This window comes from Rosa rugosa, chromosome 4 (genome assembly GCF_958449725.1).
Source record: "Rosa rugosa chromosome 4, drRosRugo1.1, whole genome shotgun sequence".
Taxonomy (NCBI): domain Eukaryota; kingdom Viridiplantae; phylum Streptophyta; class Magnoliopsida; order Rosales; family Rosaceae; genus Rosa; species Rosa rugosa.
In genome coordinates this window covers 34,762,740-34,780,709 of record NC_084823.1, presented here as the reverse complement: position 1 = coordinate 34,780,709, position 17,970 = coordinate 34,762,740, and the positions used below count along the sequence as shown (strand labels likewise).

Genomic DNA, 17,970 nt, shown 5'->3' with positions numbered 1-17,970 from the left:
TAGGAGGAATGTTCTGTTCTTAATGCAAAGTTGGAAGATTTATTGGCAAAAGAAGATGCATATTGGAAGCAGCAGTCCAAAGTATCTTGGTTGGCCAATGGTGACAGGAATACTAAGTATTTTCACATGAAAGCTTCAAACTGTAGAGCTAAAAATAGATTGGCTGGTTTATTTGATCATAATGGTGTTTGGCAAGATTCACCTAAAGGGATGGAGGATGTGGTTTTGCACTATTTCTCCAATATGTTTAAATCCGATGATATTAATTTTACTCATATGCAAAGCCTAAGGTGACTGATGATATGAATTTGGATTTGTGTGCTCCTTATTCTGCTTTGGAAATAAGGGCTGATTTGTTTCAAATGTATCCAACAAAAGCTCCTGAGCTTGATGGTATGCCACATTTGTTCTTTCAGAAGTATTGGGAGGAAGTAGGTGGGATGTAGTGTCAGCAGTTCAAAATTTTCTGCTTACTGGTCAAATACTTGTTGGAAGATTATTGGCAGAAGAAGATGCATGCATATTGGAAGCAGCGGTCCAAGTAACTTGGTTGTCGATGGTGACAGAAATACTAAGTATTTTCACAGGAAAGCTTCAAACAGTAGAGCAAAAAATAGATTGACTGGTATATTTGATCATAATGGTGTTTGGCAAGATTCACCTAAAGGGATGGAGGATGTGGTTTTAAATTCGATGGTATTAATTTTACTCATATGCAAACTGTTGTTCAGCTTATGCAACCTAAGGTGACTGATGATATGCAAACATGGCTTTGTTTTCGAGTTACTGCCATGTTCTTTGTTGGAATGGTTGGCTTTGTGCTATACCACAATATCTCAAATTTTATCTGGGAATTTCCATATTTTCTCAAGAATATGGGGTTGGAGTTTTATTATTCCATTCTCCTAAGATGATTCCATGCTGAATTATTAATTTAACAACTTCATAAAGGTGTTTCATGTGTTCTTCTCTGTTTTTGGAGAAGACAAGGATGTCATCTATATAGATGACACAAAATTTAGCAATATGTTTGAAGATGTCATCCATCTTTCTTTGGAAGATTGAAGGGGCTTGTTTTAGGCCAAAAGGCATTACTAACCACTCGTAATGACCTTGTGGTGTCCCAAATGCAGTAAGAGGAACATTATCTGGATGCATCTTGACTTGCCAAAAACCCGACTTTGCATGGAAGTGAACAACTATTACAGACGTCGCTGGGGCCGAGATGGCAAGCAATGTATGTTCAAAATTATTACAGCAGTCCATAGGCAATTGCTTCCTAAGTTTTTGCAGCTATCATATTTATTCTCACATTGTTGCAAACAGTGTTTAGCATCAAGAGTTAAAATTGAAAGGTAAAATTGTTAGGATTTGCTCAGCAAGTTTATTTGGTGGCTATCCCATTGCTAATAAATGTTCCTTAATGTTGCCTCGTTTGATTTTTGTACTTTGCAATTCGTTTTATGTTGCGCTTTGTGGGGGTAGTCAACAAATTTGACCCTGCAATCAAAGCAATTAAAGGGAAGTAATGGCAATAATAAACACGGCTATTACTGTAGCAATAAATTCGACGATTAAGGCGGCACTTAGTGTGGCAATCATGGCCGCCAATAAGTGATGGTTATTGCAGGAGTGAATACAGCCTTAATGGTGGCTTGCCGTCCAAGTACAAGAGACTTGCCATGCAAGTTTACTTGCAGCCCAAGTTGTAAGTCGCCTATAAAAGGAAAGCAGAACCACCAGGTATGGCATCGAACTCTAGTTGAGACTTCTATACTCGACTCAGAAAAATACTGACTTAGGCATCGGAGAGTCTTTTACAGGTACCCCCTCTCCTCTTTCACACCGACGGCGAAGAGGAGTCTCCGCTTCCTCGTCAAAGCCAAGAGGCGAAGAGAGAGTACGGAGAGAGGCTACTGAGCTTGGGGGTTACGTAGAGAGATTACGGAGGGAAGTTACGTAGGGAGATTATGGAAGGAGGTTACGTAGGGAGGTTACATAGAGAGGTGACAGAGCGGAGAGAGATTACAGGGAGAAACTACGAAGGGAGATTACGGAGGCCAGGAGCCTGCATAGGGAGGCTACAGAGGGAGCTTACGTAGGGAGACTACAAAGGGAGGCGACGGAGAGAGGTTACAGAGTGGAGAGGGATCGCAGAGCGGCGACAAGTTACGAAGCCAAGAGGAGTCCTCACTTCGTCAACATTAAGTCAACAACGAATAGAAACTTCTCGATCGTCCCCGGTTCAGCTTCCGCTCCAGTCCGCATTAATTGTTGGGTCAAATTCCTAATCAGAATTTTTCACCTCCAACACGCTTCATTTTCGGAAATACATGTAATATATGCCTTTGTTCTTTATTGTTTTGGTTGGCCTCCATGACCTTTAGTTCCTTTTATGTTAATCCAACTTTTAGTAACACTACAGCAAAATCAGTCTTTCACGGCGCATATTTGACGTGCGCCTTAGAAGACTGTCATTTACGACGCACATGTCATGTGTGCCGTCAGAATGTGTTTATTCGGGTCATTCACGGCGTGCATCTGATGTATGCCGTAAATTTAGTCATCTATTAACGGCGTGCACAATATGTGTGCCGTAAATGAGTTATTTTACTAGTTTTTTACGACATATTTTTCAAGCATGCCGTAAGTGAGGTATTAATTTTCTATATTTAATCAAAGTATATTAAATTTTTTTTTTGAAAAAAGAAAAACAAAAAAGATTTGTTTTGAAACCCTCAGCTCATTTACGTTACGTTAAACATCAGGCCTATAATAAAAAAAAAAAATGAGTTGCACAATGGGGTTTCGACTCCTCCTAAACCTTAGCCGCCACGGCTTTGGGTCCTATCAGAGACGAGCGGCGTTAGACTCTTATGATGTTGCTCTCTCCGTCTCTCGCTGCGTTGTAGCAGACATCCAAGGTTGGTTTTGCTCGGCAAACATTCAACCAATTTCGACACCATGTTGCTTGATTGGTGCATCTGAGTTCTCTGATGGACCTCGAGGTTGGAATGAGGCTCGAGTGGATGTTTTGTTGCCCAGTTTGGGGTGGAAAATCCAACCTAGTAGAGGCCGACTAAAGGCTCCGCAGATTGGAATGATTCAGGCCGATTGCTAGCATGTGACGGGGTGGATTAGGTCGCGGTCGCTGAGGATCGTAGGAGGCGATGCACATTGGGTAAGTGTATGGAGATGAGGGCGGTGATGAGAAGGACGGCGTTGTTTCGTCTATGGGTGAAGGATGGGGGTAGCGGAGATGAGCTGTGGGGTACGGTTCTCTGCCTAGGTTTAGGTGAGTTTGTTCGACCGGCAAATGGGGGGCTGAAGGGTGCTCGGTGCCTGGTTCTGTGGGTGCAGCGATGGAGGAATCATTGATCTGTACAGAGAATCCGACTATGGAGGCATATTCGGCGGTGGCTATCGGTGATGACGGTGGAAGGGTGCCCAGATCAGATTGCTGGCCCAAGTCCAGTTGGGGGCCCAAATTCTATTGGGCGTCCAAAACAGTTGAGATGTTTTCCTCGATTTGGACCTGGATGGTCTTTGGTCCTCTAGGGTTTCGGATTTGGGATCCGGGAGGATTGACCCAACTCACTTCGCTTATGTTTGACATAGGTGATACGAGTTTGCATACTATGGGGTTGATTTCATGCCAAGTAAATGAATTTTCTGGAGCACCACAATTGCGTGCATTGGCGAATGAGGATTCAAGCTACTTTACTTTGTGTGATATGACCTTCAATAAATATGTAGGCTCTTGTGAGCTTCAATGTAATAGTGAATGGTACCATGAACCTTTTAGGGATTGCATGTATACACCATTCTGGCTCTTGAAAATTTGTCTAGTTTTCCTTGTTGCTTCTAGCACAGGTAGACTAGGTGCCTTAGATCTCAAATCCCATACCAATCGGATAGGGATAGATCAAGCTCCAAGATTTGTTTTGGATGCTTTACAATTTGATTGTAGCTATTTTACCTTAATTAAATAAAAGTATCGCTATGTTTTTACTCAACAAAAAAAAAAAAAAATTTACGTTACGTTATTCTCTTGAAAGAAAACCTTCTCTGAAAATTTCCAACACTCAAAGTTGATTTCGGAGCTGCTCTCCGCCTCAACAAAAACCACGCCCTCCGCATTGCAATTGATTTGGAGCTCAACAAAAACCATCCTCGTTTTGCGCCATGGGGGTTCCGGTTTGCCTCCGGTAGAAGTATCCGTTCATCTCGTTTCTTTGAGCTCAGGACAAGCCTCTATCTCTCTCTCTCTCTCTCGTTTTTACTCTCTCAGTAATTTCGTCGAACACCTTCTTTGCATCTTCGATTTCCTACTTTCTTCTCACTTCCTGCATTTTGTTGATTCACATTTTTGTGTCTCAGCTCGTTTTGAATTTCCTATTGATTTTGCGGTTTGATTGTGTGGACTGATTGTGAGGGCCAAGAAATATTGGCTTCGTTTCTCAGGAAATAGCGAGTGACCTATGAATTTAACTTCTGGTGCTTTTCTTTCTATTCTAGAAAAGAAAATATAAACTTCACAGCATTGAGCAAAATCTAATTAGTTGGCTGTTTGTTCTTTTTGAGTTGATTGGTATGCTGTTTATTCAGCTGGAATTTGGATATTGAGAGTAGGATTGATGGGCCGTGTGAGTTTAATGCAGAGGCATATAACTATTTTTGTGCATATGTGTGTGTGTTGTGTACACATTTAGTACAATTCTGATTCTTTTGAATATGGATACAAGCTGCAGATTTGATATCTTGGGCTTTAGCTTATGTGGTTCCAGGTGGTACTTTCATTTTCGTGGTGTTGTTCTGGACTTTGTGTTTAAGAGAAAAGCCATGTGTTCATTTTAGTGGTATCTGATATGAATACAATATGGAAATGGCTCCCTGTTTGAGACATGCAACTTTTTTTTGAAATCAGTGGTTATTGACATTGTATAAATGTGTAATCATGTCCGAAACTTACTTGGGGAAATAGGCTTGTCTGTGGCTGCATTTTGCATTGCCATTTGCAGAGGTTTACTTAATTAATGGCATTTTGCATTGCAATTTGCACAAGTCTTACTACTGTAGTTTCCATAATCCACACCATTGGCATTGGCTATATGTAATGTAGACATAGGTCCCTCCCCCGCCCTGTCTTACCTGCTATGCTGTTAGGCTACTCACGATTCAGATATAGAATGGTGCCAGAGGCCAAATCGAAACTCTTGTTATGAATGACCTTATGTAATCATTATGATTTGTACAATTACAACTTCTATCTCAACAAGTCATAGTTGCTTGCCTTGGCTTGATTTGCATTGCGGTGGGATTGGCAATGGCCAAGGGCACCCTCTATGTTCTATTGTTCTGGGGACCAAAAGAAAATGAAAAACATGACCTTTCGTTATCTTCAGACTTCATAATCTTAAGTCTATATTGTTCAGACTTCAGAGGTTTTCCTAGTCAGTCTGAGGAACCATAGAAGTTAATTCTCAAGCTAGGAGCTGTTTGAGGAATGAGGTACAGGAATCAAGATACAAGTAATGTTGATATGTACAGGTTCTATGTTCTGGTTACTTTAAGTATTGAACTCCTTTGTAGTTTTTAGCAATCGATACTTGGAGTAATTAGGTCCTTCCCTATTGTAGTGTGTTTGCCATTGGGAGTGTTTCCAAGAATATTCAACATGTGTATACAATCAAATTAGAAGCCCAGTTCCAACAATGGCAAACAACATCCCTTGCCAAATGTTATAAGCTGTTCTTCTTATGTATAGTTCAACTTTCCTGATTTTTAACCATTCCTATTATTTTAAGCTCTCAAACCGCGAGCAATTGATTTTGTTTAGTTCATGGGATATGTGTGAGAGTTGATGGTCGCCTATAGTAAAAAGTGGGAATTAAGCTACCAATCTGGTTTCCGTTTACTTTTGCATTTCAAGAAGCACCAGGGGGTTATTTGCTGCTCATTGTTAGAATCAGGGTGTGATGGGCAAGTAGCATTTATATCCTCACACTGCATACATGTGAACTCCTTTGATGTGCTGAGATTGAGCTTGCACTATATTGGATTAGGCAGTGAACCTTGAACCTATGTGTGCATTTCTTGTACAATTTTTGTGATAAATGCTTAGTTTTCTATCTTTGGACTTTCTCTTACTTTTAAACATACTGAAGCTGATGAGATACGGAGTTGGTTGTTGAAGTATCCTATAAGGGAAATATGAGGATTATAATCATAGAGTAACATTTGCCTGAAGATGGGGAGGGAAGGAGGGTCCTATGAGCATGATGGGCATTGGGGTTATTGTTTCTTAAACTATTTTGGAAATGCCAGGAAGATAGTCGTAGGACATATAATTAAATAGGCACTTGGTCCCCAACCTCAATGCACCAGTTTTCATGTCTCTGGGATATTGAATGAAGATGTTATAGTTAGTGACATTAATATATTATTTCCTTAATTATCCATTTGCCATGCTTTGAGGATATGATTTTGACTTTGATTTTTTACTTTATACAGAATACCATGGAATAGTGTCCCTTCCAATTCTGAATAGATAAGATAGCTGACGTTCATTGTTAGGTTAATGTCATGAAATTTCCACAGATTGCACTATTTTCTTCCTTCTTGATGTTGGGATAGAGATCTATTTACATTTTTATGAAGAACTTATTGTCTCGATAACTTGACTGTTGGAATGGTGAAAATCTTATTTCTCTGAATAAATTTGCAATGAAAGTATCCTCTCTGTTACATTATGGCGTTAGAAAATTGACATAGTGAAAGATACCAATGTTAACAGTCCTTGTCTGAGAAGCACTGAAAGTGATGTTAAAGTTTCTCAGATAACTTGTTCATAATTATATTGCACCTGTTAATTGTTTGTATTAGGTTCTTTTTTTTGTATTAGTTACTTTATACAAAATGGTAACTGGGTTTTCTTTCTTTGACCTAGCTAATGGTAATGGAACTACCTATGATTTTGAAAGTTTCTCAAGGCATTACAAAAATGGCCATTGCGACTTGTAAAAGGCAATCCTCATGCTTAAGTGTGAGATTCCTCGCTTTGTCTGTACTCCCTTTTGGGCTTCTGTCATTAACAATATGGAAGTTGTGTTTAATATACAACTAATACAAGTAAGAGAGCATGCAGATAGGTTTGTTATTAGCTTTGCAGTATGACTGACTCCCTTCTTCTTCTTCTTCTTCTTCAGCTTTGCAGGAAGTGTAATCGCATGGCCTGTCAAATATATCATGGTGAATTCGGCTGTCAATTGAGGTACATTAATACTCTCTAGTAATAATCCCGGCTGTGCTCAATCTTCATTTTTTTTTTTGGCTTAATTTGTGTTCTATTTTCTTGCTGGGATATGAAAAGAAAATATGAGGAGTTGATTGGCAATAAGAACAGGGGTTTATTTTTGATTGAAAATTGTTGTTTATTTCTGCCTGAAAATATAGTATGAGATGTTATTCTCTGTTTGAATGAATCTGATAGCCTTTAGTAAAGGTCGAACTTAATGACCCAAAGAGACTGGTGCCTTGGAATTTCCAGTAGTTTAGCATCACTAGCACGGCTTTAGATGGTCTTACAAAATAGCTAGTGTAGTAGACCAGGTTCAAGGTTTCATTTGCCATGCTAGAAGGTGCATTTTGATGTTCCAGGGATCATGAAATGGTGTGTTATCCCTGTAATACAGATTTGGTTGGATTGCAGTTTTCATTGTTTGTTAATAAGTAATTGTTGATGGATTCTTGACTGGTTGGATAATGTTAGGATGCTCTCTATATGAGTTTAATTGTTGCATATGTTTGCATCCAGGCATAAAGATTGATGAAATTGACCAAGCTGTTCACCAAATGCTCTCTATTAAGTTTGATTGTTTTTTTTAATTTTCGGTTGAATTGCCTAGTCAAGTTTCTTTTTCTACTTAAATTATTTGGCTATTATATGGCTTTGATAGCATTGAGTGTTACTTGGCAGCTTACTTATCAATGGTACTCATGTATGTTTGTTGACATTCTCCAATGATTAAGCATGTTTTTTGTTTGGTTCTTTTGCCCGTGTGTGTAGGTTGCTTCTGTAGAAAATGATCCAGGTGGTGGAAGTGATGTTGAAACATCAGGACCTGTACATCCTTAAACCTTGAGGCTGTGAGCAGAATATTACAGAGCAAGGATGATCTAGCTAGCATGTTTTATATTTGAATATTAGTTTAATTATACTACGATTTTGTAATATGAAGTTGTTTAATTGACATAATTTACTACATGAATGCTCTTGTTTATTATCCTTGAATGAAAGGGTTTAATTAAAACATTGTCTATTAGAAGTGTGAATGAGGACATCTTTTACGACATGCGAAAGGGTCTCTTACGACACGCAAAATAGTCTTTTACTACTCTTTTACGACACGCAAAAAAGTCTCTTTACGACACGCAAAAGAGTCTTTTACGACATGCAAAATGGTCTTTTACGACACGCAAAAGGAGTCTTTTACGACACGCAAAAGGAGTCTTTTACGGCACACAATCAAAGTTGTAAAACATCTTTTACGGCACACAAAATAGTGTCTTACGACGTGCAAAAAAAGTTTTTTACGGCACACATTTTGTGTGCCACAAGAGAAATTTATCTTTTACGACATGGTCTTTTACGTCACACTTCTTTGTGCAGTGAAGTTGTCTTTTACGACACACATTGTATGTCGTAAAAGACTAGTTTTGCTGTAGTGTAATAAGTATATTAACTTGATAAGGAGATGTTACTGTAACGTTGTTTTACATGTTGAGAAAATATTGTGGAATCAGAACCTTAATAAATTTTAGCATCAACTGTAAGATTGCAATTCGCTAAGTGTTTCCAAGTGAACGGACCCTTATTTTTCCCTATGATTTTTTAGACTAGCTAGTCACATAGTCAACTATATATATGCTAATTTTTTATTTTTTTTGGTGAATGTATATATATGCTAATTAAGCCTGCCTTAAAACAAAGAAATTACATCCACCAAAGTTCGAAAATCTTGAAGAGCGCTTCCAGAAGGCCCAGCAGCCACTCCTACAATCTCCTTGAGGGCTCTGGCCTTCTCCCTCATCTTCTTCCCTTCTTCATTTTTCAAAATCCGCTCGAAGCTTTTGATCACTCCACTCTTTGTGAATACTCCGCCCTCCACTTTTTCTCCAACACCCCACAGTTCCTCAACCATTCGCGCAGTCATTCTGTGATCTCCAAACAATGGCCTGCAGATCATTGGGATCCCATTCGAAATGCTTTCATACACAGAATTGCACCCGCAGTGAGTCACAAACACACTTATTGAGCTATGTCCTAACACTTGCGCCTGAGGTGCCCATGACACAACTTTCCTATGCTTGTTTGCCCCTCCAACAAAACCAGACGGCAATAAGTCTTTAAAATTGTCTCTAAGAGACCAAAGAAATGGTGCATCAATTGCTTCCAATGCCTCAGCCAGAGCTACAAGCTCACTCCTAGATGGAGCTCCCACAGTTCCGAAACTGATATACACCACAGACGAAGCTCGTTGCTCGTCCAACCACGAAAGGCAGCCTGTGGCATCGGATTCTGATGGTGGCAATGGTGGTAGTGGTAATGAAAGGGAGAGAAAACCTACATTGAGCAACCTGGGCAACTTGGATTTGAGATCATTTTCAAGGAGCGTGGGGTTTAGTTCTTGATAGAAATTCAAGACAACGGCTGTGGACTGTGGTAGGACTAGTCCAATTCGTCTTAGTGTGTGCGAGAATAGAGATTCACTGGGAAGTACTTCTTCTGGTAAGTCCTCGATGCGCATTGTAGACAAACCCGGAATGACTTCTAGGGTTTTGCCTTGACCATCAACACCATCATTTGCATATAAATGGCGGATAACGTCAGTGTAAATATGAGCAGACAGGGTGCAAGGTAAGGGTATCCAAATTGGAATCCATGGAACATCCAAAGTCTCAGCCATCTGGCTACCAAAGACCAAGAATCCATCTGTTATTAGACAACTGATCTGCGTGCTTGTGTCTGCCATTGCCTTTTCAATGCAGGTTTTGAAGTTTTCAGGCGCCGCCTTGAGGAAAAGGTCCACTGCCTCTAGCGGGTTTCCTGTTAAGACATGATTTGTTGGAACACCATCTGATACATTGTAGGGTATTATGTTATCCAAAATCTCGGATTTTGATTCTGAGAACAGCGAGTCGTTGGATTTCAATGTGTTGAAGAAAGAAAAGCGCGTGTTTGGGGCAGCTTTTGCAAGCTTGCACACCAAGTTTAGCACAGGCTTTGCGTGGCAGCCAAACGGAAATGCAAGAATGGCAACATGCCCTTTTGGTGAGATTCTGTTCATTGCGTCACTTTGTTTATCAAGCATCGCAGGTTGGCTCGATGGTTTTAAACAAAGCGAGATAAGAAGGTTACAGATCGACAGGGTGTTGAAGCTGATTTCTTAAATGCAAAGACGTTATTTCTTTCCTTCATTCAATTTACTAGTATAAAAATTATGAGTCTAATATAACCTGCATGTCAGAAAAACTAACCAGAATCATTATGAGGCTTTAAAAGTACTTTAAGTTACCAATTATCAGTTTGAAATTTTTTTACAAACAAATTAAGTTGCAGATACATTTTGGCAAGTTTACTATTGGTATGTATTAATGAACATTACAACTTTTTTTTTTTTTTTAACAGGCCCAAAGCTAGAACAACACAGGAATCTATTACTATGTACTTGTACCCTAAATCAATGGTCAAGTAAGTAAGGGAGATGACACTAATTACAAATAAATTCTTATCAAGGGAGTGAAATCCACACTCCCTCTTTCCTTCTTTGCTCAAAATTATCATAAAAAGACAAAATCTAAGTTAGTAAAGATAAAATTTAAGTTACCAAAATAAGAAACATGGAGTATGGATTTCACTCCCCTTCTTACAATCAAATAACTAGAATAAGTAACAACGTATACAAGGATCAAAATGCTACTACACTAAAAACAAAAAAAAAATAACATTTAGTGTAAATGTCCCACATACGAAATCTCTCATCATTTGTGTTTGCACCCAAAATGAACATTTTGGCCTGACAAGGCGTGTCTTGGAGAAATTGAGCCAATGTCAGTGGCTCAAGCTATATATTGTCGACAAGCTCGAAATATATATTTAGAGGCTAAATAAAGCCTACTATGGAAGTATGACAAGTCAACTTTAGCATATTTTCCTACTTCGGCTAGGAAAAACCGAGCTAGACAAGGAAGGAGGGGTGGAAGACTAACCAAATGAAATCGAAATGTGCTGAAACTTTCCAGATCCATTCTAGACATCCCAAGGATCATTTCTTATGAAGAGTGCAAGAGCTTTTTTTTGAGTGGAAGGCCTTCAAACAATCAGCCCAATTTTCTACAGAAGCAAAACTGGAAAACTGGACCTATAAGAGGTCCAGCAGCATTTTCGGCCCAACCACATGGAAGAAAGCTCTGAAATTTGGTCAGCATGATCTAGATTCATAGTGGAACATTTTTTATGAAGACATCATGGCCAGAATCTGAATTTCTGATGGAGATATACATGAAGGAATAAAGGAGCCGAAAGTGCTTCCTTATCTCCCAAATTCATCATTCCTATTAGTGCTCCACCTCCATCTCCACCTCCCTTATCTCCCAAATTCATCATTCCTATTAGTGCTCCACCTAGACCTCCACCTCCCTTATCTCCAATTAGTGCTCCACTTTCATTTGTTTAATGCCAAAGTAGTTGGCATGGTAGCCTATAAATAGAGGTTACATTGAAACACAATTCACACATTCACATTCAACAACAACATCTCTAAGATGATCTAAGTTCTCTCTAGAGCAAACCCCTCTAAGAGCAACTCCTCTCCCTCTCTTTCTCTTTCTCTTACCGGTGATCACACTTCTAGTCCTAGTCTTCTCAGAAGCCGACTTTCAGTGCCACCAAACCCTCTGTCAACGTGCTTCGGTCCTAGTCTCCTCGGGAGCCGACGGTAGTGCCGCGACCACAACGGTTACAGAACCAGCCAAGCAAGGGTAACGCCCTAGCAACCCAGCCAAGCTAAAGTCACGCTTTAGCAAGTTCTCTCTACTTCCCGGTGGTTCTCGCTCTGCTCGATCTACAACATCGAGTATCGATTTGGTGACGCAAGAAGATTAGCAAAAGTCCTCACCACGAGGCACAAAGAATCCCACGACGAGGTTGGTGCTCTCCTCGTCCACAATTGCTTGAAAGAAGTCAGGTCAAGGGACACCCCCGACGACCGCACCCGAACGGTGCTGGCACGCCCGCGCAGAAAAGAGACTGTTGACCAGCTGCAACAAAATTGGAGCCAAACATTTTGGCACGCCCAGTGGGACAAGGTTAGAATTTTTTTTCGTCATCATTGAGATGCCAGGGGAAAATCTTTACCAAAAGAAATTCCTAAAGTGAATTGATGGACAATGTTGCCACCATTGGCGATACCGCCATTAATGATGAGTTTATGCCTATTCCCATCCCAGAGGGGGCAAGCATTGATGAACAGCTCGCGATCATCATGGCCAACATCGAGAGGAATAAAGAAAAGCAAGCCAGGGACATGGCCATTTTGATCGAAAAAACAAAGCAGAGGTTTCGCGATTGGGACCTAGAAATTGAGCAGAACGCTCGAGAAGAGGTCATTTATGAGGCTGATTTGCCTATAGGTGGCAATCAACCTAATGGCCTCACTGGTGAATCACAGCCTTACATAGAGGCTACTTATGGAGAACGTCATCAACAAGATTGTTCTTCAGACAAGAAAATTGTCTCTGAACAAATATCTGATGTCTCCACTGATCAAGCCAAATATGTGGCTACTGATCAGATGCATGGGGGGGGGCAAGATATGACCCATGATCATCCCTTTGATCAAGAGAAGTTGGCGACAGTTGGCGACAAAGCCGATCTTGGGACACCGTCATCTTCCAAATTACAATTGGAGATCATGTCTCGTCAACCAACAAAGATACTTGGGGGGCAAGAATACCCCTCTCACGAGCCAAATTCCTCCAAATTCTTCAACGAGAAGTATCTTTGTTCTTTTTCTACAAGCTCTCATAGGAGGGATTTTTACCCTACAAATTTTGATACATCGGAGCTTGGAGTGAAGCATAGATGGCCTCCCCCGCGGCCTTCTGGAGGTTAGCCAAATATAGTGCTGCTAACTTCTTTCTTTGTTTTTAAATTTCCTGTCAATTTTCAGTTTTCATTTTTATTTTCGTCATTTGTGAATCATAACGGAATAGGTGAAGTCTCTTTTGTTAATATTGGCCTAAACTCCTTATTGGTGCCTAGTTCAGGTCCCTTAAGGTTAAGGGCGGCTTTTATTAACACTTGTTGAACTGTCTTCACACTTATGACCTTTCACATCTTAGTAAGTATAGCCTATGTGAAATGGTGTCTAGAAAGGGAACAACGTTCATGACAGGTTCTTGAATCCAGAAGTGCGTGCAAATGGGCCTAAACCACTATGTGGGAGTAGCTCATGCCAAAATGGATTCTGCCTCTCTTGTTCGCCCTCCCCCACCTGGCCATTTCAGTAAGGTTGCCCAAAGGATTTGAAAGAAATTTGTGTCTAGGCGACTATACTTGGGCCGCATGTCTAAACCTTGATTCACATTGTCTTATTGAATTCAACTACTTATAAAATAAAATAAAAATTAAAAAAAAAAAATATATATATATATATATATAAAATAATAATAATAAAAAAAAAAATTTAAAAAGTCATAAATACAACTCTTAGGGGGCAATTCTAAGTGTTCCTACACTCGCAAAGCTACTAAGCCGAGTCAGCGGCTCCAGAAACTTTTTCCAGCTTTGCCCTCGCAGGAAAGGCTGAGCTCAAGGGAAATGTGAGAGCCACCACCGTGACTGCCACCCCCATCGGAAGTAGTCTTCATGTTACCAAAGATGTCCTCACCATGCATGGGGAACAGAGGAAGGGTTTCAATCTCCATGTTCATAGATCCATAACCACCATAGTTCCCCATCTGCCCGTTAAAAGCAATCACACCAGCTGAAGAAGCAGAAGCAGATGCAGAAGATCCGAAGTTAATATACTGATCCTCAGGTTTCCAATTGGTACCATTGTCATCACCAACAATCCCTGATCTTTGCATGGGCACATGAACATCCAAAGTGGACCTCTTCTTCCGCTTCTCCCGAGCCCTTTGGTTCACGAACCAAAAATAGACGTTCTTGAACTCGATCTTGCCGTACCATTTCAGCTGGAGACAGATCCTCTGAATCTGCTCTATAGTTGGGGACCTAACTCCCTTATTGTAGAAAAGCTCCTTGAGGATTCTTATCTGATCTGTAGTGGGATTCCACCTGTTCCGCCTACAAAGCATGTTAGCACTACTCCCGGCTGCTTTGTTACTTCCTCCATCCTCGGTTGGTTGCTGGGTTTGTGGTTCCATTGGTGAAGGATTGAGAGAATGCGAGAATTGAAGAATGGTGGTGACAAGTAATTAAGAAAGATTGCTGTTAGAAATATTGGAGTTGATGAAATGGTTTTGGGATTGGAGATTGTGGAGGAAGATATAGGCATGCAAATATCCACCCTTGGATGGACGGTTGAAAAGAAGAGTCAAACTAAGTGTCAGTAAAGCGTGATTAAAGTTGCCTTAAATCTCGGAAAAGAATGGATTATTGGCGCGTGGGGAAACCGAACGGTTTTCGAGGAGGTAACTGTTCTTTTCACGAGATTATTTTTCACGACCGTTGTTTTTCAACGAGTGATTAGTGCCTTAAATCTCGGAAAAGAATTATTGGCGCTAAGAGTTTTGAGTTGGGAGCCAGCAAGTGGATCCAAAAGATACATATGTCCTCAAAAACCTCGCCGCGAGGCTCTTTTTGATGCGGAGCATATTTTAAAAGTTCATATATTTTTTTTAATATACAACTATGGGGGCCTATATTTGGGGCTTTGCGAGACACAATTATTGACTTCTCATGGATATTTGGATATCAGGATAAGAAAATATTATTATATTCATAAAGTGGCTTTGCGGCCAAAAGCAGTACATTCATTACAAAGCCAAAAGTGGCTAGAATACAAAACATGAATCTTCCGATATCTTCTGAATCTTTTCTCAAGTGGAAACAGCTATGGAATCCAACGTCGGGTTGAGCCGCGCCATTATCCCAAGGAGGGGCAGACTTCAGGGAAGGAAAAAGAGGAGTAACGGAACCCCCGCGCCCCTTTTACATGGAAGCGGTAGAGGAATACAACATAGGCTTGGCCAACACCATTATTCATGAGAAGGGGAGACTCCAGTGAAAGAAAATGGAGCCTCCAAGCCCCCTCAATTGGAAGCAGCTATGGAATCCAACGTCGGGTTGAGCCGCGCCATTATCTCCTGGAGGGGCAGAGAGTGAAGGAACCGAATATCAGCTTGAGTCTTTGCACCCCTTCTAGCCTTGGTAACCACCATTAGCTGGACGTGAAGTACAGGAACAGCCATTCTGTAGCTTGAACCCATTCCTTCAAAGAGTCCATCCCTTCTCATCCCTCCAAGATTCTATCAAGAAGAGAAAGGGGGAGAAGGAGGTGAGAACCAAAGCCCCTTCCATCTGGAGGGCACAACACGGGCCAGGTCCAGAAGAAAGGAAACAGAGGAGGAAAGATGAACCTCAGAGTGGTCGTCCTCCCTCTCCCCGTTTCGCTCCGCGTATGGGATTTTCTCAAAAAATGATCTTACATGACCGGAGATCCCACACTTGGAGCCCCCTCGTGTTTCTAAACCAATCTGAAGCCTGGCATTTTTGTTGCAGAACTCCAGAAGGACGAAACAAGGGGTTGCCTAAGATTACGCCATGAGGCCTAACCCAGGCTTAAGATTACGCCATAAAGCCTAAAATTTAGAGGCTAAAGGTCATTTCATGAGGGGAAGATTTGTGAAGAAGGAGAAAAAGAAGCAAGGACTGAAAGGCCATTTCTTGAATATTTCAGAAAAATTGTTGTGAATATTTCAGGCAAATCTCCACCCTTGGATGAAGCTCAATTTCAAAACCGATGTCAGTAAATCGAGATTAGTGATTCCAAATCTCTGGAAAAAAAGGGACTAGCAGCATGTGAGGAGCGGTTTTCGAGGAGGTAACTGTTCTATTCACGAGATTATTTTTTCACGACCGTTGTTTTTCAACGAGTGATTAATGCCTTAAATCTCAGAAAAGAAGGGATTATTGACGTGTAAGGAGACCGAACAGTTTTCGAGGGGGCCTACAGAGATTGGCCCGCAAAGCTCAATTTCAAGCAAAGTTCCTCCACGCGGAGATTCGCCGCAATAGCACTAGCTTCGACCTGAGTGGCCTGTTCTCTGAGATGGGCCAAGTTGCGGCCCATTTCTTCAGAAGCAGCCAGAGGTTCATCGAGTTGGGCTTCTTCTGTAGCAATCGCGTTTTCAACAAAGGCTAAACCGGTATGGAGGTCCTCGATCCGAAGTTTGAAGTCGGACCTTTGGATTTGTAGTTCCCGCAGGCGGTTGGTTCGCTCATTTAAAATACCGCGAGAGATGTCCATTTCTCGAGAGAGGCTATTCAAAGCCTCTCGAGTGTCGTGAGCCTGGGCGTTCGCGGCCGGTTGACGTTGGCGGGCCTCACCAAGTTCATTCAGCAGATCGTCAATGGCACTAAATTGCTGCAGGGTCAATGCCTTCTCCTGGCAAAGATACCTTAGGGCTTCCAAGACTCGCGAGAGGATGTCAGTCTCCAATACCTGAGGACCTAGATGTTCGTGAAGCACCATCTTAGCCTCATCCACGGCAGAAGGAGGAGTTACCTCTAACACCCTCATCAATCTCTCGAATCTGGTAGGAGGCGGCGGAGGCGCCACAGGATCACGAACCACCAATGCAAAAGGGTGGACAGCTTCCTCAGTTTCTTCATCTTCAATAGGTTGGTCTGTCCCTTCAGCCGCGGGAGAATCTGGAAACTCAACTCGCGGCTCACCATGGGCAAGTGGAGCAGATTCAAGCACAGGGCCCTCGGCTTCGACGGTTGTCTCATTTATTCGCAAGACTTGGGGGGCACCACCACCGTCAGTATCATTTTTCATCTCTTGGGCGACTGTCCGACCGATAGGACCCTCAGCGTTTGTAGCCACCTCCTCGGTACAAACAGAATCCTGGTTAGATTCAGAAATGTCAGAGAGTGGGGTTGGATCAAAAGGGAAATGGAAAGCATTGGCCAACAGTGGCTTACCTCTCGAGTTGTCAGGTCAATATCTGGTACGTGGTCACCAAGAGGAAGAGGCCTCACTTCATTCACCTCTTGGACCTTTAGTGCCGCGAGAATCTCTGTCGTCATCAGTTCCTCATAAGCGGCAGAATCCTCAGAGTGGCTTTCCACACTTTCATGCTCCGAGGAGTCGTCATCGGAGATCGTTATTAGAATGGTAGGACCTTGCAGATGCTCTGTAGATGTGGGAGACGGAAGAGGCGCCACGGGGTTAGTTGATGCTTGAACTAGCGAGAGAGTTGGCTTTTCCGCAGTGGCTGAGGGTCCAGCCTCGCTCAGGCGAGAGGGATTAGTGGTCCTTTGACGGACCTGTCAAAAGATACATAGTGAAGATCCTGCCCAGATTCTAAAATTTAAAAAGGATAAGACGGGGTCGGAGTTTACCAATCGCATTCCCAAAGGTTCGTCATCTTCAAAACTCTCTTCGACGAATTGAGCTCGATCGCGTTTGCAAGCAAAGACAGCAGTGGCCTGTACGAGAAAAGAGTCATAACTCAAAAAGGGGGGAAGCACCAAATATACAAGTTTGGGATCATTCTTAACTAAATTACCTCAGCGGGATCTTCATCATGCGAAGACTCTCCCTCAGAAGTCTCCTCAGCTATTGCCTTTTGTTTCCCCGCCTGAACAGAGGCTATCCTGCTCCAGGTAGTTTGCTGCAAAACACACTCAGGAATAAGAGCGGGAAAATCAACACA

General features: G+C 41.6%; 1 protein-coding gene and 1 long non-coding RNA gene across 3 annotated transcripts; one reads left to right on the top strand and one right to left on the bottom strand.

Moving 5' to 3' along the window:
• Nucleotides 1–4,047: 4,047 nt before the first annotated feature.
• Nucleotides 4,048–8,285, top strand: LOC133706859 (uncharacterized). 2 transcript variants are annotated; one of them, XR_009844756.1, is made up of 4 exons: nucleotides 4,048–4,290; nucleotides 6,950–7,045; nucleotides 7,209–7,273; nucleotides 8,069–8,285. It is a non-coding gene; the product is annotated as an uncharacterized LOC133706859 (long non-coding RNA). The 2 variants fall into 2 exon arrangements; XR_009844755.1 differs by having other exon boundaries at nucleotides 4,049–7,045.
• Nucleotides 8,286–8,981: 696 nt separating this feature from the next.
• On the bottom strand, nucleotides 8,982–10,349 carry LOC133744707 (anthocyanidin 3-O-glucosyltransferase 2-like). The gene has a single exon (XM_062172773.1). The coding sequence runs from the start codon at nucleotides 10,347–10,349 to the stop codon at nucleotides 8,982–8,984; it is 1,368 nt and encodes a 455-aa protein (XP_062028757.1).
• Nucleotides 10,350–17,970: the final 7,621 nt, after the last annotated feature.

Excerpts from the sequence above, each read along its gene's own strand:
- LOC133744707 (XM_062172773.1), bottom strand. The coding sequence starts at position 10,349 with ATGAACAGAATCTCACCAAAAGGGCATGTTGCCATTCTTGCATTTCCG.